This window comes from Monodelphis domestica, chromosome 1 (genome assembly GCF_027887165.1).
Source record: "Monodelphis domestica isolate mMonDom1 chromosome 1, mMonDom1.pri, whole genome shotgun sequence".
Taxonomy (NCBI): domain Eukaryota; kingdom Metazoa; phylum Chordata; class Mammalia; order Didelphimorphia; family Didelphidae; genus Monodelphis; species Monodelphis domestica.
In genome coordinates this window covers 696,223,937-696,244,931 of record NC_077227.1, presented here as the reverse complement: position 1 = coordinate 696,244,931, position 20,995 = coordinate 696,223,937, and the positions used below count along the sequence as shown (strand labels likewise).

The 20,995-nt window shown below is 36.6% G+C and overlaps 1 protein-coding gene across 5 annotated transcripts in view; it reads right to left on the bottom strand.

The window, feature by feature from the left end:
* NFATC3 (nuclear factor of activated T cells 3) overlaps positions 1–20,995 on the bottom strand; it is a 195,647-nt gene that overhangs the window by 125,649 nt on the left and 49,003 nt on the right. For all 5 annotated transcript variants that reach the window (XM_056810018.1, XM_001373944.4, XM_007477224.3 and 2 more), the window contains one exon: positions 2,397–3,531. In XM_056810018.1, coding sequence (XP_056665996.1) covers positions 2,397–3,531 — 1,135 coding nt within the window. The remainder of the gene's footprint in view (positions 1–2,396; positions 3,532–20,995) is intronic.

Sequence of the window (20,995 nt, the reverse complement as noted above, 5' to 3'; positions counted from 1 at the left end):
GGAATTTCGAACTTGCATATAATGCTGGACTAGATAACCTCTAAATTCCCTTCCCATTCCACATATTCTAAAATTAAGGGGGGGGGGGGTAAAAATGTGAATCTATCATCTAGTAGATGCTATATAAAATGCTTATACTTATACCCTTCCCCTTACAAAGTAACCAACAGAATCTTATGAAAACAACCTGTTGTGGACTAATTTAGAAGCAAAGAATGTTTAAGTTATCTTCTCTACAGGTCATAAAGATTATGAAGTATTAAGACTTGAGGAAAGTTTATGTCTGACCACAATTGAGTCATGTCCTATTGATGGTAGTATTCCTGAGACATCCTTAATTCAGAATACATTAATGTGTTAAGAACTAAGTGGTAATTACTGTGTATGTTCAATATTGATCAAACACCTATTAAAACTACTACCTCTTACTTTTTTAGTTTATTTTTTTAAGTATACTTTTTTTAAAGTCTATTCAGCAAACACAAGAAGCACTGTTGTAAGGTCCTTAAGACTCAGAGATACCAAATTCAACAGACTTTGAAAGAAAAAGAAAGCTTGCGGTATAATATACATTGACAAATCAAAATAGGACGAATTATAACAGGGCTGCAGGGGAGGCGAGGGGAATATTAGTTTTATATTTTGAAGGAAGATCAGACTTCTGAGTGCTATGAGAATGACCAAGGAAAGGCTCCAAAGCAAGAAGGAGATTGCTGAGATCAGAGAACAGCTCAGTTTGGTTAAAATGTAAAAGGATGAAGGGGAGTAATAGGAATTAAAAACTGATGACTCTCAAGTGAGCTGGAGGAATCTATTTTTATCCTAGAGGCACCAGGAAGCCACTGAAAGTTTCTGAAGGGGGACATGAATAGAATGTGTGCAGGGAGTGGGAAGAAGAGAGAGAGGGAAAGGGGGGAGAGAGAGACAGAGACAGAGAGACAGAGAGATAGACAGAGACAGAGAGAGCGCAAGACCACATCAAAGCCTGAGGACGGTTCTTTTGCCTCTAAGAGAGAATGACTAGAAAACAGAGAAAATGTAAAAACAGGAATATTGACTAGGAAGCCATTACCATAGTATGGGTAAAAAATTATGGGGACTAGATTAAGATGGTGTTCATGGGAATGGAAAAAGACAAATAAAAGAAATGTTGCTGAGACAGATCAATAATTAAAGTTCAGAAAAAACAAAAATGTCAACAATAAAGAAAATATCACTCTTGAAGTTGTTTAGCCTCAAGGAAAAGCTAAAGGATTTATCACTCATTTTGAAGCTTATGAAAATTTATACAGTAGATATAAATCAGTTTTCTTTCCAAAGAGAACATAAGTGATTAGGAAGGCAAGCTATAATGAGTTGTCAGAATAAATGTCTTTAATTTCAGAGTGATTAAACACTAAAAAGTTTACCAAGGAAGATGATAATATCTCTATATGCACAAATATTTTTAGAAAGAAAATGCACAGAACTGAGAAGTGGTATGAGGTAAAAAAATTTTGCAGTCAGGAAGGCATGAGTTCAAGAACTCCCTCTAAATGCACACCAACTCTGTGACCACATACAAGTACTGAGTCCCAGGAAACTTTTGAAGTGCAAAGTATTTTTTCCACACCAGAAGTTTCTCACATACATGATTAAAAATTGGAAGTCCACACCAACTCCATCCTACTCTGCCCTCCAAAATTTACAAGATAGCAAGCCTAATGTATCAGGACAGGAATTTTTTTAAAGTCAAGGTTTACTGAGTCATGAGGAAAAAAAATACTTTTGTCAAAGAACAAGTATAAAGCATAAAAAAATTTGAGATATTTTCTTAGAGAAATATAAAATACATTCAATTCACTTGCTTTCTAAGTGTCAAGGAAAACAATGATAAAATACTTATTTCAGTTCTATATTATAATCAGTTAATGGTAAAGGAGAAAATTGAAAGGGGAAATAGAAAAAAACGAAAAGGAAGAAAAATAGAAGATAAGAGATGGGCAGTAAAGAAAGAGATATGTATAGACAGGAGAAGAAAAGTGTTACAGATTTTTCCAATGAGTGTTGATAAGACAAACTGCTTGTCAATGTTCACTTATCAAAGGTCAGGGAGATATTTAGCAGAACTCTACCAGTCTAATATCTCATCAACAAAATTATAAAGCCTCACACTGCAGTATAATCTGTATGCATTTTGCATATGCATATGCAATTATGATTAGCTACAAAAAAAGTACCAAAAAATATCCCAAAACATCTTAATAAATAAAATTACCTTGGATTTTGAGCTATTTACTTCAAAGAAACAGAAGTACATTATTTTGCACAGATGATGTTATATTAAATGAACTATGTAAAATAAAATTGATTTATTTCTAAGAAGAAATCAAATTTACTTGATTATATTCCCTTACCGAAAGATAGGGGTATGGCCAGGCTTTGGTTTATTCCAGGTAAAGTGCGAAGGAACTGAAAGAAATTGGTCACTAGATAAATCTTTCTTTAAAGGATGCTGAGACCCAGGACTATCATCTAGGGTAGCCTCTAGGGATGGTGATAAATTTCCTTGGTCATCTGAACAGACATCTATTTTTCCTGGTAAAGTGGCAGTCTGATCATCAGAGGTCTTTCTTGTTTTTAGAGGGATATCAGTCTCTGCACAGCACTGAAATGGAAAGTGTGCAGGACTCAGGTTTTGTACACCATGGAGAGAAGTATTTAACCATGTGTCTTCTGTTATACTCCCCCTGGGGGAATGGCCAGGAGAGTGGGTTGGTGAATGATGAGGTGAGAGTGAACCAGCATAACAAATTTCAGCACTGGAGTGTCGTCGCTTCCCACATGGGGAGGTAGGTCTTGATGAAGGCCTGGATGTTGGTCTAGGGCTAAGCCAATTTTCATCAGTGATACTAGTTCTAGGAGAATGACAAGGAGACTGTCTAGGTGACAATGAATGTCCAAATCCATACTGTTGTGGCCAAGATTCATCACCAGAACAACCTCTTGGAGAACCACCAGGAGAAGCTAAAGGAGACCCAAGTGTAAATCGGGCAGCAGCTTCATTGAGCTCAGATTCTACATCATCATAAACGTGAGAGATAGACTCACAAGAAGAGGCGTCTGAGAACCAACTCCTGGAAGATATGCTGCTGGCAGGACTTGGACTAAGGGATGAGTCCCTGTATGATGGTTCAAGTGGAAGGTAGAGATGATCTCTAGAAGGTCTTTCCAAATAATCGCTTTCTGAGCCATTTGTATGCAGTTCATCTTCATGAGCATCTATCCCTTGATGACAGTTGGGAGAAATGGATGTAATTTGAATACTAGGACATTCAAAGGGTTTGGGACCACCTAGTGGACTATATTTAGATTCAGGAATCTCACCAATTCCTTCATAGTTTTTGTGACCTTGCAGATGAAGCGGTGACGACAAAACTGAAGTGTGAGGCTGTAATCCATGGTGGGGAATGCAAATTGGCTGGTTTACAGTTGATGGAGGCTGATCTACATTAAAGATGTAAATGGACGCACAATCAGCTTGTTCAGTATCTGGGAGGGAAAGAAAAAGAGCACGACTATAATAATGCATATGAAAAGATCATAAAAATGAAGCTACTAAATGCTTATTAATTGCAATGACAAGATTGGTCTCAAAGAATAGATTATCTCCTCCTTCCTTTTCATTGAGAAAAGACGACAGATATGGAATGTTGTACATACTATCAGATGCAATAATAAATTACCAGCAGATAAAATGGACAGGTTTGATTGTGTAAAATTGTGTCAAATTTTGCACAAACAAAATCAATGAAGTAAATTTAGAAGGGAAATGGGTAACGAGGGAAAAAAAACCTCTGCAGGAAGTTTGATAAGTGTCTCAAATCCAAGAATAAAAGAAATTGATTCAGATTTATAAAACTAAGAACTATTCCAATAGATAAGTGGTGAAAGATATGGCAGGCAATTGTCAAAGGAAGAAATTCAAGCTATTTATTGATATATGAAAAAATACTCCAAATCACTAATAAAAAATACCACTAAAGCAACTTGAGGTCCTACTTCCCACATGTATCAGTTTGAGGAAAATGGCAAATAGTAGAGGGCCTACAGGAAAATTGAAAACTAATGCACTGCTAGTAGATTTTTGAATACAGCTATTCTGAGTATCAATTTGGAATAATTCCACCCAAAGTTACTAAACTATGCATGCCTTTTCATTTAGGAATACCATTTTCCAAGTTAAAATTAAGAATGGGATACACATTTTAGAATATAGCCAATGCTGTAATTTATTTAATTTTAATATGTACATTTGTTATAAAGGTTTTCTTTTTCTTGTTCAATGAGGAGAATTAAGAGGAAGAGAAAGTATTTATTAGTTTGGAAAAAATATAGGAAAAAATTTAAGAGAAAAAAAATCAGCATCTTTCTCACATTAACATTTTAGATGAGCTAGAGATATATGCATATGCTTAATCAATGTTTGTTGATATAGTTGAGAGTGATTACTCAGCACTCTTAATCACATCCAGAATTTTACCTTTTGAGAAACTAAGTTAAATCAATCACAACTGTTACAATTAAAGGCATTGGTAGTTTTGAAAAACATTTTCTAAATTCAACAATTACTAAAATAGTATAGGCACTATCAGTTTTATTAGTGACACAAATTGTTGTTCAGTCCTTTCAGTCATGTCTGACTCTTCATGACCTCATTTGGGGTTTTCTTGGCAAAGATACTGGAGTGGTTGGTCATCTCCCCCTCCACAACATAAATATTTATAACCATTTAAAATGACTAGCATGTCAATTGGGGAATGGCTGAACAAATTGTGGTATATGTTGGTGATGGAATACTATTGTGCTAAAAGGAATAATAAAGTGGAGGAATTCCATGGAGACTGGAACAACCTCCAGGAAGTGATGCAGAGCGAAAGGAGCAGAACCAGGAAAACATTATACACAGAGACTGATACATTGTGGTACAATCGAAGGTGATGGACTTCTCCATTAGTATCAATACAATTTCCCTGAACAATCTGCAGGGATCTAAAAATAAAATACTACCCACAAGCAGAGGATAAACTGTGGGAGTAAAAACACCGATGAAAAGCAACTGCTTGACTACAGGGGTTGAGGGGATATGACTGAGGAGAGACTCTAAAATGAACACTCTAATGCAAGTACCAACAACATGGAAATGGGTACGAGTCAAGAACACATGTGATAACCAGTGGAATCGTGCGTCGGCTATGGGAGAGGGAAAGGTGGTGGGAGGGGGGGCAGGGAGGAAAAGAAAATGATCTTTGTTTCCAGTAAATAATGTTTGGAAATAAAATAATGTTTAAAATTAAAATAAAGTAATAAAATAATGTTTAAAATTAAAATAATAAAATAAATAAAAACAAATAAAATAATGTTTAAAATTAAAAAAATAAATAAAATTAGAAAAAAAAAAGAATGCATGCCCTTTGATCCAGCAATACCACTACTTGGTTTGTTCCCCCCAAAGAGGGAAAAAAATGTTTGTACAAAAATATTTATAGCTATACTTTTTGTGGTGGCAAAAAATTGGAAAATATGGAGGTGTCTATAGATTGGGGAATGGCTGAACAACTTGTGGCATATGATGGTGAAGGAATACTATTGTGCTATAAGGAATGATGTGAAATGAGCAGAACCAGGCCAACATTGTACACAGGAAGTGAAACATTGTGGAATGGTCAAATGTAATAAGACTTTGCTACTAATAGCAATGCAATAAATCTAGGACAATCCCAGGGGACTTATGAAAAAGAATGCTATCCACATCAAGAAAAAAAATTGTGATAGTAGAAATGCAGAAGAAAAACATGATTTATCATTTGCTTATATAGCTTTATGATTGGGAAGGTTGTTTTTAAAAGATTATTACAAAAATGAATAATATGGAAATAGGTATTGAGGGATAATATATATAGATAGATAACCCAGTGAAACTGCTTGTCAGCTTGGGGGGTAGGGGGAGAGGAGAGGGAGAGAATATAAATCATGTAACCTTGGAAAAATACTTTAAAATAAATTAAAACATGAAAAAAATCTAAAACAAACAAAAATACCAAGTATCCATTTCAAGGCAAAAGAGAGGTAAGGGCTCAGCATCTGGGCTTAAGCAACTTGCCCAGAATCACATAGCTAGGTCATTTCTGAAGCCAGATTTGAAACAACCAGAAAATTCTATCCCTATCAACTGAGCCAACTAGAGGTGGCTTTTAATAACTGAAAATTCAGTATGTGAGCCAAAAAACATTATTATGTTTTTGGAATCTTTGCATGGTATACTCCTGGCCAGACTCTGTCCCCAGTGTCCACAGACTTGTCTGCTGACCTGGACTTTAAAAAAGGGGGGGAGGACTGTTCCCCCCCCCCTTGGATTTACTAATCCAGAATTAGATTCTTGGAGGAGTTAGAGAAAGGAGGAACTTAAACTGTACTTCTTCTACTTCAATACTGACTTGTTTTGATGACTATAATGATCTGAAAGGGTCATTTTTTTCATTCCACCTATTACTAGTCATCATAATATGACAGTAATCCTGCATTTCTGAGGGATTGTGACACTGGAACAAAAGTTCCACTGGGTATGATCAGCTGGAAAGACTTGGTTTTGAAAAGAGTATGATTCTGGCAACAGTTGTGTCTCCTGCCTAAGGACCAATCCAACTAAACATGGTTCTAATAATGTATGTCATCCAACAACCAGACTGGTTAAGTTGATCAAATTAAATGCTGACAGGAACATGAAAGATTTAATATTACATTGCTAGAACAGCTGTAAATTGTTTTTCAAAGCTGTAAAACTGTTCATGCTCATTAACATAGGAATCCCACTACTAGGATAGGTCATGTATGAAAGAAAATATTCATGGAAGCTTTGTTTGTAATGACAACATAGGAAACAATACAAATACAATGATTGGGGGAAACGACTGAATAGATTGTGATATCTGAATGTAAGGGGTTATATTATTAGAAATGATACATTTAGAAATATAAAGAAAATAAGGGAACTATATGAAAAGATGAAAAAAGAATAATACATTCTAAAATTACATTAAAAATAAGAGCCTAATATGCCCAAAGGGCTTTAAAAGACTGTCTGCCCTTTGATCCAGCCAAACCACTGCTGGGTTTATACCCCAAAGAGATCATAAGGAAAAAGACTTGTAAAATATTTATATTTTTATTTACATTTATATATAAAATATTTATAGCCATGCTCTTTGTGGTGGCAAAAAATTGGAAAATGAGGAGATGCCATTTAATTGGGGAATGGCTGAACAAATTGTGATATCTGTTGGTGATTAAATACTATTGTGCTAAAAGAAATAATGAACTGGAGAAATTCCATGTGAACTGGAACAATCTCCAGGAATTGATGTAGAGTGAAAGGAGCAGAACCAGGAGAACTTTAAACACAGAGACTGATACACTGTGGCACAATCAAATGTAATGGACATCTCTATTAGCAGCAATGCAATGATCTGGGACAATTATGAGGGATTTTTGAGAAAGAACACTATCCATATCCAAAGAACTGTGGGAGTAGAAACACAAAAGAAAAACAACTTCTTGATCACATGGTTGGATAGGGATATGATTGGGGATGTAGACTATGTGTATATGTACATACTATGTATGTTGATAGATCACCCTAATGTAAATATCAATAATATGGAAATAGGTCTTAATCAATGACACTTGTAAAACCCAGTAGAACTGCTTGTTGGCTGGGAGGAAGGGGGGAGGAAGAACATGAATCATGTAACCATGGGAAAATATTCTAAATCAATTAATAAAAATTTTCAAATAAAAAAGGGTCACAAAAATCAAGGAAAAAAAGGAAAAATCCAAAGAGAATTCAAAAGAGGAAGATGTTGATTAGCTCACATATATAAATCACATTTTAAAACAAATTATAAACAACTGAAGACCCCTGTATCTCTTTAACCCTATTTTTACTGTATCTAAGAGTCTGAGATATCCCTTCCTGCTTTTTTAATACACCAGAGACATAAGATTTTATTCCAGTTTTTTCTTTAGTACATGTAAATCTTTGTTTCATCTAAATTTCTCTCTTTTTTTTTTAACCCTTACCTTCCATTTTGGAGTCAATAATGTGTATGGGCTCCAAGGCAGAAGAGAGGCAAGGGTTAGGCAATGGGCCTTAAATGACTTGCCAAGGGTCACACAGCTGGGAAGTGTCTGAGGCCAGATTTGAACCTAGGACCTCCCATCTCTAGGCCTGGCTTCTCAATCCACTGAGCTACCCAGCTGCCCCCATCTATATTTCTTATAAGCAAATGTTGTTGGGAGCAGCTAGGTGGCTCAGTGGACGGAGAGCCTAGCCTAGAAACAGGAGGTCCTGGATTTAAATTTGGCCTCAAACACTTCCTAACTGTGTGATCCTTAACCCTCACCTAACCTTTCACTCTTCTCCCTTAGAACCAACATACATTATTGATTCTAAAAAGGAAGATACGGGTTTTAAAAAAATAGCAAATGTTGCTAGATTCTGCTTTTTAATCTATTCTGTCACAATTACATCTCATGAGCAAGTTTATCTCATTCACATTCTCTGTTATGATTGCTAGGTCTATTATAAAGTTTCATATTTTTGTCCACAACTTTTACAAAGGTGCAGAAGGTGGTGAAAGAAAGGGGCTTGTAGTAAATAGTAATTTATAATTAGAATAAACCAATCTAGGTACCAGGCATGGTGTTCACTAAGCACAAGGGACACAAAGAAAAGAAAAGAAAAAGACGGTTCCTGTCCTCTAGAAGCTTGAAACAACCTAAGGCAGAGACAACATGAAATCAAATAAGACAACAGGATACAAAGACTTCCGGTCTCAGCCCTCAAAGAGTTCACAACATGCAAAGTTATATATATTGGTTACATACAATGCAAATGGAAAGCAATCTCAAAGGAAAAACACTACCAGCTAGGGCAAATTGGGAAAGCCTTTTGCAAAAATAAATCTTGAAAGAAGCCAGGGAAGCCACAAATCATAGATGAGAAGGGTATTCCAGGGATAGGGTTGTCACTGAAAAGGCATCAAGTCTAGAAATGGAATTCATATGACAGGAACACCAACAAGGCCAGAGTTGCTAGATCATAACACTAAGGGGAGTAAAATGTAAGATTGGAAAGGGGCCAGATAGTGTTCTCAAAACCAGAGAATTTTACATATTTATTTTTGGTGGTAATCAGGAACCAATGGAATTTATAATGTGAGATGGTGTAGAGGTTCTTTTGTAAATAGTTTTACTGCATCTGCAAGTGGTTGGAGAATGTTGTATGGTCCAATGATGTTTGGGCCTTTTCGAAATTGTACATAGCTTAATACTTTTCGTTATTCGTGTTGTTTCAATATGTGAGTTGGGGGGAGGGAGGGGTTGACAAATTTAGGAAGTTTGATTTGGCATCTAAGTGGAAGATTAATTGGAATTGGAATGAGACCTGAAGTGGGGAGACCAACCTGAACATTTCTACAGTGGTCCAGGAGTGAGGGAATGAGGCTCTGCACCAAGCTGGTTTATTCGTTAGTGGAGAAAAGGATGCAAAACTGTAATCCTAACCAAGAGATTGGTTATGTGGAGTAACTGAGTGTAATATGGTGAGGTTCTGAACTAGGATGAACTGGGAGATGGGTAAGGATCAACAGTAAAAAAGGAAGTTAGAAAAAACAAGACAGGACTTGGAAAGGACAATAATTTCTGTTTGGGACAGGCTGAGGTTAAGATACCTGTGAGCCATCTAGTTAGAGATATCCAAAAGGCAGTCAGTGATATAAGACTGACAGAGGTAAGGAGAGGCAGGCAGGCAGGCGGGCAGGCAGGCAGGCAGGCAGGCAGACAGACAGACAGACAGACAGACAGACAGAGAAAGAGTGAATGAGTGTATATGTGTGTGTAGTCATGTGTGTGTAGTCGTCTGTGTGCATGCAGATAAAATCACAAAAAGGCAGCATAGATGGAAAGGAGAACATGCAGGTCAGAGCCTTAGAACATCTTTTGGTCTGCAGATGCTAACTGGATGAGAAACCATCAAAGGAAATAGGAAGCAGTAGTCAGACAGATAATTGGATAAATGCCAGGTTTAAAAAGAAATTTTTAGTGGAATTGCACCAGGGAGGGGACAGGAGGGGAGGGAGGAATAGAAAATGATTTTTATAACCAAGGAATAATGTTTGAAATTGATCAAATAAAAAAAGTGTTAAAAAAATTTTTTTTTAATTTTAAGAATTCAAAGTCTATAAGGCATTCACAAACAAGCCTGTGAGGTACATGCTATTGGTTACTGTTGTGGTTATTCAGTCATGTTAATTTCTTCATAACCCTTTTAGGGGTTTTCTTGGCAAAGATATTACAGTGGTTTGCCATTTCCTTCTCTAGCTCATTTTACAGATGAGGAAACTGAGGCAAACATGATTAAGTGACTTGCCCAGGATCACATTAAATGTTTGAGGTCAGACGTGAACTCGGGAAAATGAGTCTTCTTAACTTCAAGCCTGATACTATCTACTGCACCACTCAGCAGTCCTTACTAGCTTCAGGACTTCCGGTTAAGATGGCAGCTTAGAGAAAGCTAAAGTTCAGATCTCCGGAAAACCCTTCCCGACCGATCTCAAACTATAAGCTCCTAAGGCGCCAAAATTCAAAACGATCAACAGCACAGACCCTGGGAACCCTCCTCCTGGACCTGGACCAGGATCAAAAGGTACGGCTCCCCTCAAAAGCCAGAACCCGAGATCACTCGGACCTAAGGGGTAGGAGCGCAGAGTCCAAGGCTCCGGGAAGCTGCAGCCGGGCCCCGCTCAGAGAGCAGGGTCCTCGGAACAACAACCCTCAGGGCCTTCTATCGGAGTCCCAGTGAAAGTCACTGCCTGGAGCTCCCTCTGCAGAGAGCAGGGTCGAAACAACAGCAACCCTCAGGGCGGGCAAGACAGCTGGATCCTACTACCCAAGTCTCAGTGAAAGTCCTTGTCCTCGGAGCTTGGGGAAGCTGCAGCCCATCCCCCCGCAGGCCGAGGAAACAGCCTCACGGCCAGCGATTCTGAAGGCAACTTCCGGAAAGCAACGTGGTCCGACCCCTCCATTCCAGTTCCAGTGAGGCATATTCAGTTTAACCCAGGGAAAGCTCATAGAACCAACATCTGTCCAGGACTAAAGCCTCTGATCACCAGACAGAGATAAGAAAAGCTAATCCTCCACATTCAGAGATGACAAACTCCACAGAAGCACAGAAGCCCCAAAATACCAAGAAAAATAAGAAGAAAGGGGCGACTTTGGACACATTCTATGGAGCCAAAATACAAAATACAGAGCAGATAGAAGAAGATATACAAGAAAATTCTCCAAAATCTTCCAAAGGAAATAGAAACTCTCCACAAACCCATGAAGAATTTGAATCAGAAATGACCAAAAAGATGGAAGCCCTCTGGGAGGAAAAGTGGGAAATAATGCAAAAGAAATTCATGCATCTACAAAACCAGTTTGACCAAACTGTAAAAGAAAACCAGGCTTTAAAGCAAGAACTAATAAAGCAAAGCCAAAACACCAAGAAATTAGAAGAGAACATAAAATATCTCACCGACAAGGTGATAGATCTGGAAAATAGAGGGAGAAGAGAAAATTTAAGAATAATTGGACTCCCAGAAAAGCCAGAAATAAACACCAAACTGGACATGGTGATACAAGATATAATCAAAGAAAATTGCCCAGAGATTCTAGAACAAGGGGGCAATACAGCCACTGACAGAGCTCACAGAACACCTTCTACACTAAACCCCCAAAAGACAACTCCCAGGAATGTAATTGCCAAATTCCAAAGCTATCAAACAAAAGAAAAAATCCTACAGGAAGCCAGAAAAAGACAATTTAGATATAAAGGAATGCCAATCAGGGTCACACAAGACCTTGCAAGTTCTACTCTGAATGATCGTAAGGCATGGAACATGATCTTCAGAAAGGCAAGAGAGCTGGGTCTCCAACCAAGAATCAGCTACCCAGCAAAACTGACTATATACTTCCAAGGGAAAGTATGGGCATTCAACAAAATAGAAGACTTACTAGCTTCAGGCAAATCCCATATCCTCTGTCTGCCTGAGTCTCCTCATCTATAAAATAAAGGTTAATAATAGCATCTATCTCCCATGCTTGTTGTGAGGATCAAATGAGATCATTATAAAGCATTTAAGTTCAGTGCCTAATACTATGTGGTGTCAGCGATTATATTACTATTATTAATATACTTCAAGAAGCCTTTAAAATGACAAATTTCTAATTAATTATTCCATAAAGATAGTGTTTTAAATTTAATTTTTATATGCTAGAGATTCTACTGTGAAAGAACTGCTTTGGGAAGATGGTCTGGAAAGGAAAAGGAAAGTTTCTCAGAAAGAAGTAGATTCTGAAGAAAGAGGGAGACAGAAAGGGAGAGGGACATGGAGGGAGAGACAGAGAGAGCCTGAAAGACCAGAGGCCAAAAGGTAAACGATATTTCTGGGTGAGAGAAATCATAAGCAAAGCTTTGAAAGTAGAAGTGTTGTGTGTTGAAGACTGCAAACAGATCTGTATGACCAAAAGCCAAAGCTGGAAAGTAAAGCGTAATTAGAGTAATCAAACCTTGGAAGGTCCTTGAAGAACATGGTAAGCAAGCTTAATTTTGACAAGAGCAACAACATGAAGCTACAAAGATTTATGAGTAGGGATATTATGTGACCAAAATGGCATTTAAGAAAGCCTGACACAGCCTGTCAGCTAAATCAGAGATAGAAGAGACAGTAAGATGCCACAAGGAGGAATCTTAAATGAGATTAAGAGGATCTCTGCTAGGCTGGTGGTAATGAATGAGAAAAGATGAAGATTTGTGAGGAGACAAAAGCTATAAACAAATCTTAGTAAGAGACTGAAGCTAGAAGCAAATTAGAAAGAAAAATGACTCTGGTGAAATCTGCATTTTACCAAAAAGCATAGGTGTAGTAAAAATACAAACAACATCGAAAACATATTTGGGTTTAAAATAAACAAAAACATAAGCATAAAAGTCCTAATAGGTCCTACCTACAACTTATAATAATTGGAGTCAAAACAGATGTATATGCATTCAATAGGCATGAGGCATGCGAGAATGGGGAATGTGGCATTACCCCTTAAATATGCACACTTTATAATTAAATGCTTTTTATTTTCCTGGGGCTATAACTATTTCTTTCTAAGATGCAAGTCCCTTCCATTCTTCCCCTCTCTTTATGTGCTCCCAATAATCCTATGCTGAGAAATGTTTTTATTTGGTTGGAAATAGCGTCCTTTCTTCTCATCCCTCATTGCAAATCAAGATACCAAACCTCTTTTCTCTCTCCACATCTCTTAGATATATCACCTTTTCTCCACTCACACAGACATCACACTAGTTCAGACCCTCATTGCTTCTCACCCAGAAAACACTACAAAAGCCTACTACTATGTATCACTGCCTTAAATCTCTCCTCTCTAGTCCTTCTTCTACATAGCTGACAAAGTGATATTCCTAAAACTAGGTCTAGTCATGTAACTTCCTGCTCATTAAGCTCCTCCAGACTCTAGGATTAACTCTAAACTTCTTTGATTAGTATTTAAAGCCCTTCATAGTCTACCTCTTTTCTACCTTAACAGGCTTCTTATGTATTACTTCCCTCATATTTTAGAGTCTAGTCAAACTGATCTTCTTGCCATTGTTCCTCACCCAGAACACTGCATCACCTGTTTACTTTTGTAATGACTATCATTCCTAACTAAAATGCATTCTCACCTCACTTGTACCTCTGAGAATCTCTGGTTTCCTCAAAATTCAGTTCAAGGACATTTTCTATATGAAGGCATTCCAGATTACATCAGGTCGCACATCTCAGCATCTCACTAAAAATTATCTCAATTATTTTGGCAGTGTTCTTTATATACTTTTATTTTGTGAATTTCAAAACTACTCCACCCTATTCAGGTCATTCTTTAGAAGATTGGATTTAGCTATTTCCTGATCAATAACAATAGAGATACTTGGAATGACAGAATCAGGTCTTGGAAACTACATTCTCCATCCTACTCAGTGTGCAGCAAACCCAAGATTTAATTATTTGAGAATATGGCCACAGATGTGCAAAAAAAAGGACAGACCTCTGGGCGGTCCTAGGTCAAGGTAGAGCCACCATTGGCATATGTGAGACGCAGGAAGTGAGGTAGAGAACAGCCTCTGGAGTTCTCGGGTTTCCTGCAGTTCGAGGCTGGTGCTTGAGGTTGGAGGAACCTCGAAGACTGCTTTCCTTCAGATTGGTCAGGTGAGTGATAAGGATTGATCCCTTTCCCTGCCTCAGCTCTCCAAGGCCTTAACACCTGCCCACTTTGTTCTGAGATAACTCTCCCTCCCTCTAATATTTTCTTCCCCCTGTTGTAATTAAAACACCATAAAAATTTGGCAGCTGACTTCAGTAATTTTATTATTTGGGATTTCCCTTTGCGACCATTTAAATTCAGATTTTTCTCAGTCTCAACCATAATATTCACCCTTTACAATTTGTACAAGGATTCTTTCCCCCTGTTAAAATGTAAGCTCTTGCAGATGATAATCACACTTACAGTCTACTTAAGGAATCCAAGAGAATCAGCTAAAAAAACTAGTGGAAATAATTAACAACATTAACAAAGTTGCAGGATACAAAATAAACCCACATAAATCATCAGCACTTTTTCCAACACAACTAAACAGCAAAAGTTAGAAAGAGAAATTTCATTTAAAATAACCCTAGACAATGTAAAATATTTAGGAATCTATTTGCCAAGACAAACAGAAATTATATGAACACAAGTACAAAACATTTTTCATACAATTAAAACTAGATCTAAATAATTGGAAAAACATTAACTGCTCATGGGTAGGACAGGCTAATATAATAAAAATGACTATTCTACCCAAATTAATTTACTTATTCAGTGCCATATCTATCAAACAAACAAGAAACTTTTTTATTGAATTAGAAAACAAAGTTCATTTGGAAAAACAAGAGATCAAGAATATCAAGGGAAGATACACTGTGGTACAATCCAAAGTAATGGACTTCTCTACTAGTAGCAATGCAATGATGCAGAACAATTCAGAGGTACTTATGAGAAAGAGCACTATCCACATTCAGAGGAATTACTATGGGAATAGAAACACAGAAGAAAAACAACTGCTTGATCACATGGGTCGACGGGGGTGGGGGGTTGGAATGATTGGGGATGTAGACTAATCAATCACCCTAGTACAAATATCAATAATATGGAAATAGGTCTTAATCAATGTCAGTAAGCATTTCTTAAATCAATAAGCATTTATTCAGTATTTATTATGTGGCAGTAATCTTGTTAGGTATTGGGGATACAAAAACAAAAATGAAACTTCTGCCAGTTCTCAAAGAGCTTACATTTTATTTATTTTTTTGTTTTTTAATTTTTAAATTTAATTTAGAATATTTTTCCATGGTTACATGATTCATGTTCTTTCCCTCCCCACTCCTAGAGCTAATGAGCACACTGGGTTTTACATGTATCATTGTTCAAAACCTTCCGTATTATTATTTTCAATAGAGTAATCATTTAAAGTCAAAATTCCCAATCATATCCCCATCAAACCATGTGATCAGTCATCTCCCAATTTGTTAAATCTATGCCTTCATCTAAAACAGAGCCAAAATCTAGAGCTTCCAAGTTAAAAGAAAAAATACAGCAAAGCAGCCAGAAAGACTCATTTTTACAGATGAAGAACTGAGGCAAAAAGAGTTAAGTGACTTGCCCAAAGTCATACAGCTAGTAAAAGTCTGAGGCTGGATTTGAACTCATTAAAATAAATCTTCCTGATTTTCCAAGTCCAGTGCTCTGTTCACTATTCACCTAGTTGCCCAGAGAAGTTCAAAAATATTATACAGCAGCTCAATGATAGCATGCTTGCACAGTTCCTGAATAATGGACAATGTTCTCATACTTTTCATTAGTAAAGCATAGCTGTGTGTTTTCCTCCCATGCTTTTTTTAAGCATGATGTTTTCAGAAGCCTTCAAAGAAGATAAAAATGACATCAAGGTCAGATAACTGCACTAATGCTAAATTATTTAACTCGTGGAGGGAGTTTTGGTACACAGCTTTTCTGTTTACAGATTATGCACTCAATGCAGCCTCTGAGAATGGAATGAAACAAAGCAGATCTCATTCTCTACTGCTTGTGCTAATTTTGACCTAACAATCAACACCAAGTAAAAAGAGGTTTTCCACCAGCTAGCACCAAACAAACCATCCATCCGTGGAATCCCTGGTTAGAGCAAATGGAGAAATTCTGAATGCTGGGGATAAGTTTGATTCTCTTGCCAGGATACTTTCCAGGGATATTGACACACACATTACCAGAGCCAACTCAGTGTTTGGAAGGCTCCAAAGACAGTGTGAGAGAGAAGAAGCATTAAACTGAAAATCTCATTGTTGTGTCTCTTCCACCCTAATCAATCTACCAGTACCATGCCAGGAAATTGAATTACTTCCATTTGAATTGTCTTAGAGACATTCTGAAGATCTAAGATACCAGATACTGAGGTTCTTTCCTCTAAGCTGCTGAATGCCCCAAAAGACTCTTTTACTGAAAACTCACACAAAGCAAGTGCTCACATAGGGGCCAAAAGTGTTACCCTCAAAAACATTCTCAAGGTCTTTCTGAAGAACTTTATTAATTATGAGACACTGATGCATCAAAGAAAGCACTGTACTATATGTACAAAGCAGAATTGTAGTAGTCAAAAGATACGTGAGATACACAAATTTACAGACATCTCTACTCCAAATTACCATACAGCTATTTGTGCCCAAGCTGGGATAGAGTCTTCTGAGCTTTTATTCGTCTCTACCACAATTTGGCATACTGTACACTGATCCCAACATTTTGGACTTCTTCTAGTAAACAAAGGACAGCAATCAAAGATAAGACTACAACTAATGGTCTTTCTACAGAGATAAAAAAACTTAAGGTAACAGATATTAACAAAGTAAAAGATTATAAGACTTACCAGAGAGAAAAATAGAACATTAACAGCACTTTTGTAGAATTCCTGGTTAAAAAACAAACAAACACAAAACTAGAACTCACTAACACCAGAGTCAAGAGAAACCTTGAAAGGTAAATTCATAAGAACAATTGGAAGGGGCAAACAATATTGAAATGCTTATATTCTAATTGGTATAAAAGAAACAAAGGTCCCTCTTACTGCCTTCAAAGGTCACAGAGAGTTAAGCAAAGAGACTTTGGAGAATTTTGTTATATTTCAAAAAAAGAAGAAGAGGATGGAAAAGGGAAATATGCTAAAGAATGACTGAAGAAGCAGGAAGAACTTACTGTTTTGGATAACTGGGGTGAAGAAGAGTACAAAAACAGGGGAAAGGTTGTCAGGAAACAGGCATCTAAAGAATTTCATTGGACAAAGATGGGTAAAAACACAAATGCACATGCACAGCTGATACAGAAATCAATTACATTCAACAAGGAAAGAGAGAGATAAAGTAAAAAGTAAGAAAAAAATCAAGGAAGAGTAGTCATAAGCAAAAAAAATGTCAACTTTGGAGAGTTTAGCATAAAAAAGGGGATAAAAAAATAAAATAAAATGTAAGAATCAAAGGTTGGACTAGATGAAAAGGGGACACACAAGAACTGACCTTCAAGTATAGATTGTTAGTTTGGTCAGATTCCTTTTCTTTCTTCAAAACCTTTAATCTTTGCAAAGAAGTTGGTAAATAAATAGAGGGGGTAGTTGGGTAGCTCAGTGGATTGAGAACCAGGCCTAGAGATGGGAGGTCCTGGGTTCAAATATGACCTCAGACACTTCCTAGCTGTGTAACCCTGGGCAAGTCACTTGACCCCAATTGCCTAGCCCTTACCAATCTTCTGCCTTGGAGCCAATACATAGTACTGATTCTAAGATGGAAGGTAAGGGTTAAAAAAAAAAGAATAAACAGAAGAAAAATAAGAAGCTATAATGGAAGGAACTCAACTATAAATTAGAATAGGAGAGTAAGAAAATAAAAATCATTTTTCCCTCTTTAAAAAAATTTTGTTATTTAAGGGAAGAGTCTCTGGGAATCAATATAAGGGAAAATAAATTCAATGGAAAAATAAAAAACATGAATAGAAATATATTTTCAGAGAAAGAAAGCAGAATCCAACAATATATATATTTTTAAACATTAGAAACAGTATAAGTCTGCAGTGTTAAAATGAGAGAATGAAGCAAAATATATCAGGCAAATTTTAAAATACTGAGGGAAAAGGAAATTTTAAGATATAATTATAAATTGTTTTAAATACAATCATATCTGAGACATGGTTAAAAGAAATAAATGACATTATTCTTAAGTCATACCAAAAAAATATATATTTCTGTCTACCTACCTATCCATCTATATATCCACCAAATAGCATGGCATTTAATACTCAGCTAGCAAAACTCTAATAATTGAGGGACTTCAATGTACCCTTTAACCAGATAAAAATATTATCAACAAGAAAAAAGTACTTATAATTAGAAGCTTAGAAAAATTAACTATAATAGGTTTATGATGATTACTGAATAAATGTAGAAAGGAATTACATGTTTTTCAACTGTGTATGTGTATTTCATCTTTGTAAAAACTGATTGGGAAGTAGTAAATAAAAACCTCACAAATAAATACAGAAGAATAGAGCTATTAAACATATCTTTTACTGACTACAATGCAAGAAAAATTATAATAGGCATTTGAAAAAAATCTTCAATGGAGCCTAAATAATTTAATCCTAAAGAAGTAATGTGTCAAAGAACAAATCACAGAAACAATAAATATTTCATCAAAATAACATGATATACCAAGTTTTGAGATACAGGAAAAGCAGTGCTTAGAGGAAAATTTATCCCTAAACAATTTCATCAACGGGAGAAATCAATGAATTGAGCATACAACTTTAAAAATTAGAAAACTGATATAAATTTCACCTAAACACAAAGATAAAAATTCTGGGGAAAAAAATCACAGGAGATCTACAAAATAGAGAAAACAAAACATTTAAATGATAAAACTAGGAGCTATCTGGCAGGGGAGAAAATTAATAAAAATCAGTTATTTTGAAAAGAAAATTACCACAGAAAATTCCCAAGTAGTGAAATGAAATTACTAAATGAATCTCCCAATTATAGTCAACAAAACTTATTTTTAATTAAATGGGATATTTGCAAAAAACATAAAATACCCAGATTAACAGAGTAAAAACATTGGGAATTTAAATAACTCAGTCTCAGAAAAGAAACTAAACATGTCATACAGGAACTTCCAGAGGAAAATAAACTTGAGGAAAATAATGGGTTTTCAAATGAGTTCTAACATATAAATAACAACTCTGACATCAGATATTTTTTCAAAAATAGAGAAAAAAGTAGGCCACTAAATTCTTTCTGTAAGGCAACTACAGTCCTTAGACCTAAAAATCAGGTACTGAGAAAAACCATAGACCAATATTATTAATGAATATCAATTATAAACATAAGTCTTAATAATAATTAAAAACACCCCAAAATCACAAATTTCAGATGCAAAAATTTTTTTCAATAAAATATGACTCCAATACTTATTGACAAAATTAAAAAGCATGTTAAAACATGGACCACTGTTTAACATGGTCATCAATATCTCTCTCTAAAACCAAAAACTCTCCACCCAATAAATTACAATGACAATTGTTGAACTTCATAAGAAGAAAGGCATCACTGGTGAAGTTATGAAGTGATTCAACCAATCTGTCAAGTCATATGGAATCTGTAAAAAAAGGAGGCTTTTCCTTCTTTATATAATGGAATGGATTGGATGGTTTGTCCCACTGGTTAGATGTGATACCAGTGGAGAAAGTTGAGTGGATCAAGTGGTGAGAGAATATGGGGGTTGAGGTAAACTCTGTTGATGGAGGGAAGATGGCAAGATCTCTTCCTCCCTAAGGTGAACTGAAGCAGGAGTTTGAGATAACTTCCAGAGGGAGAACAGGATGGCTTTCTCTCTCCTTTTCTCAAGGGATATTTAACAGAATAAATCCCTAGAGCACCAGTGAGAGCACAAGCTGAGGGGAAGAAATGTCTGCTTCCCTGTCAGGTACTTCTGAGGAAGGTTTTTAAGTTTACCTTCCTCAATGGAGAATGTATGACAGTCCTACTCTGGACTTGCCACAGGAAGGAACAGGACTCAAGCTTTGAGTTCTGTCTCAAATTGCCCAACACCCCTCTTGCTGAAGAGATAGGCCAAACCCAAATCTGACTTATATCTAAGGATTTTTTTTAAAAAGGGGGGTGGGGGGACAGAACAAGGTTAAAGGAAAATAGGAGGAGGCTGTCCTGTTAAACTAAACCCACAGCAGCTGGGTCAAGAGGCTAGTGCCCGGAGTCCACAAATGTCTCAGTCCCTCTCCCAGCTGACTGCTCTCTTTATAATTTCTAAGCTAATGTATCTTAATGCTAAATCCTAAATCAGTTCAGGGAAGGCTAGGAGAGACAAAGAAGAATAAAGAGGGCTGGGCTCAGGGTTTTTGGTGTGAGATCTTGATGGCAGATGGAGGAAAACAGGGGAATGGATTTCTTGGAGAATACAGCTTCAGGAGTTAAAGGCAGGAAATCTGGGTCCTCTCATGGCTTTGGGGGATCCCTCAACCACCCAGAAACTGAACTGATCAGCTTTCACTTCTGGGACCTAAGACCTCCGGCTCTTCTGAATCTCCCTCAGTCAACAGTTCTCTTCCCACAACTCTGTGCTGACTAAACTGTCACTCTAGCTCCTGTTCATCAACTGTAGAATTCCAATGGTCTCCCCTTTCCAAACCCTAAAAATCCTACCCCAAAAGTTACTCAATTATTCAGTGATACCACTACTTGCTATTTAAAAGAAACCAAAGGGAAAGGATCCAT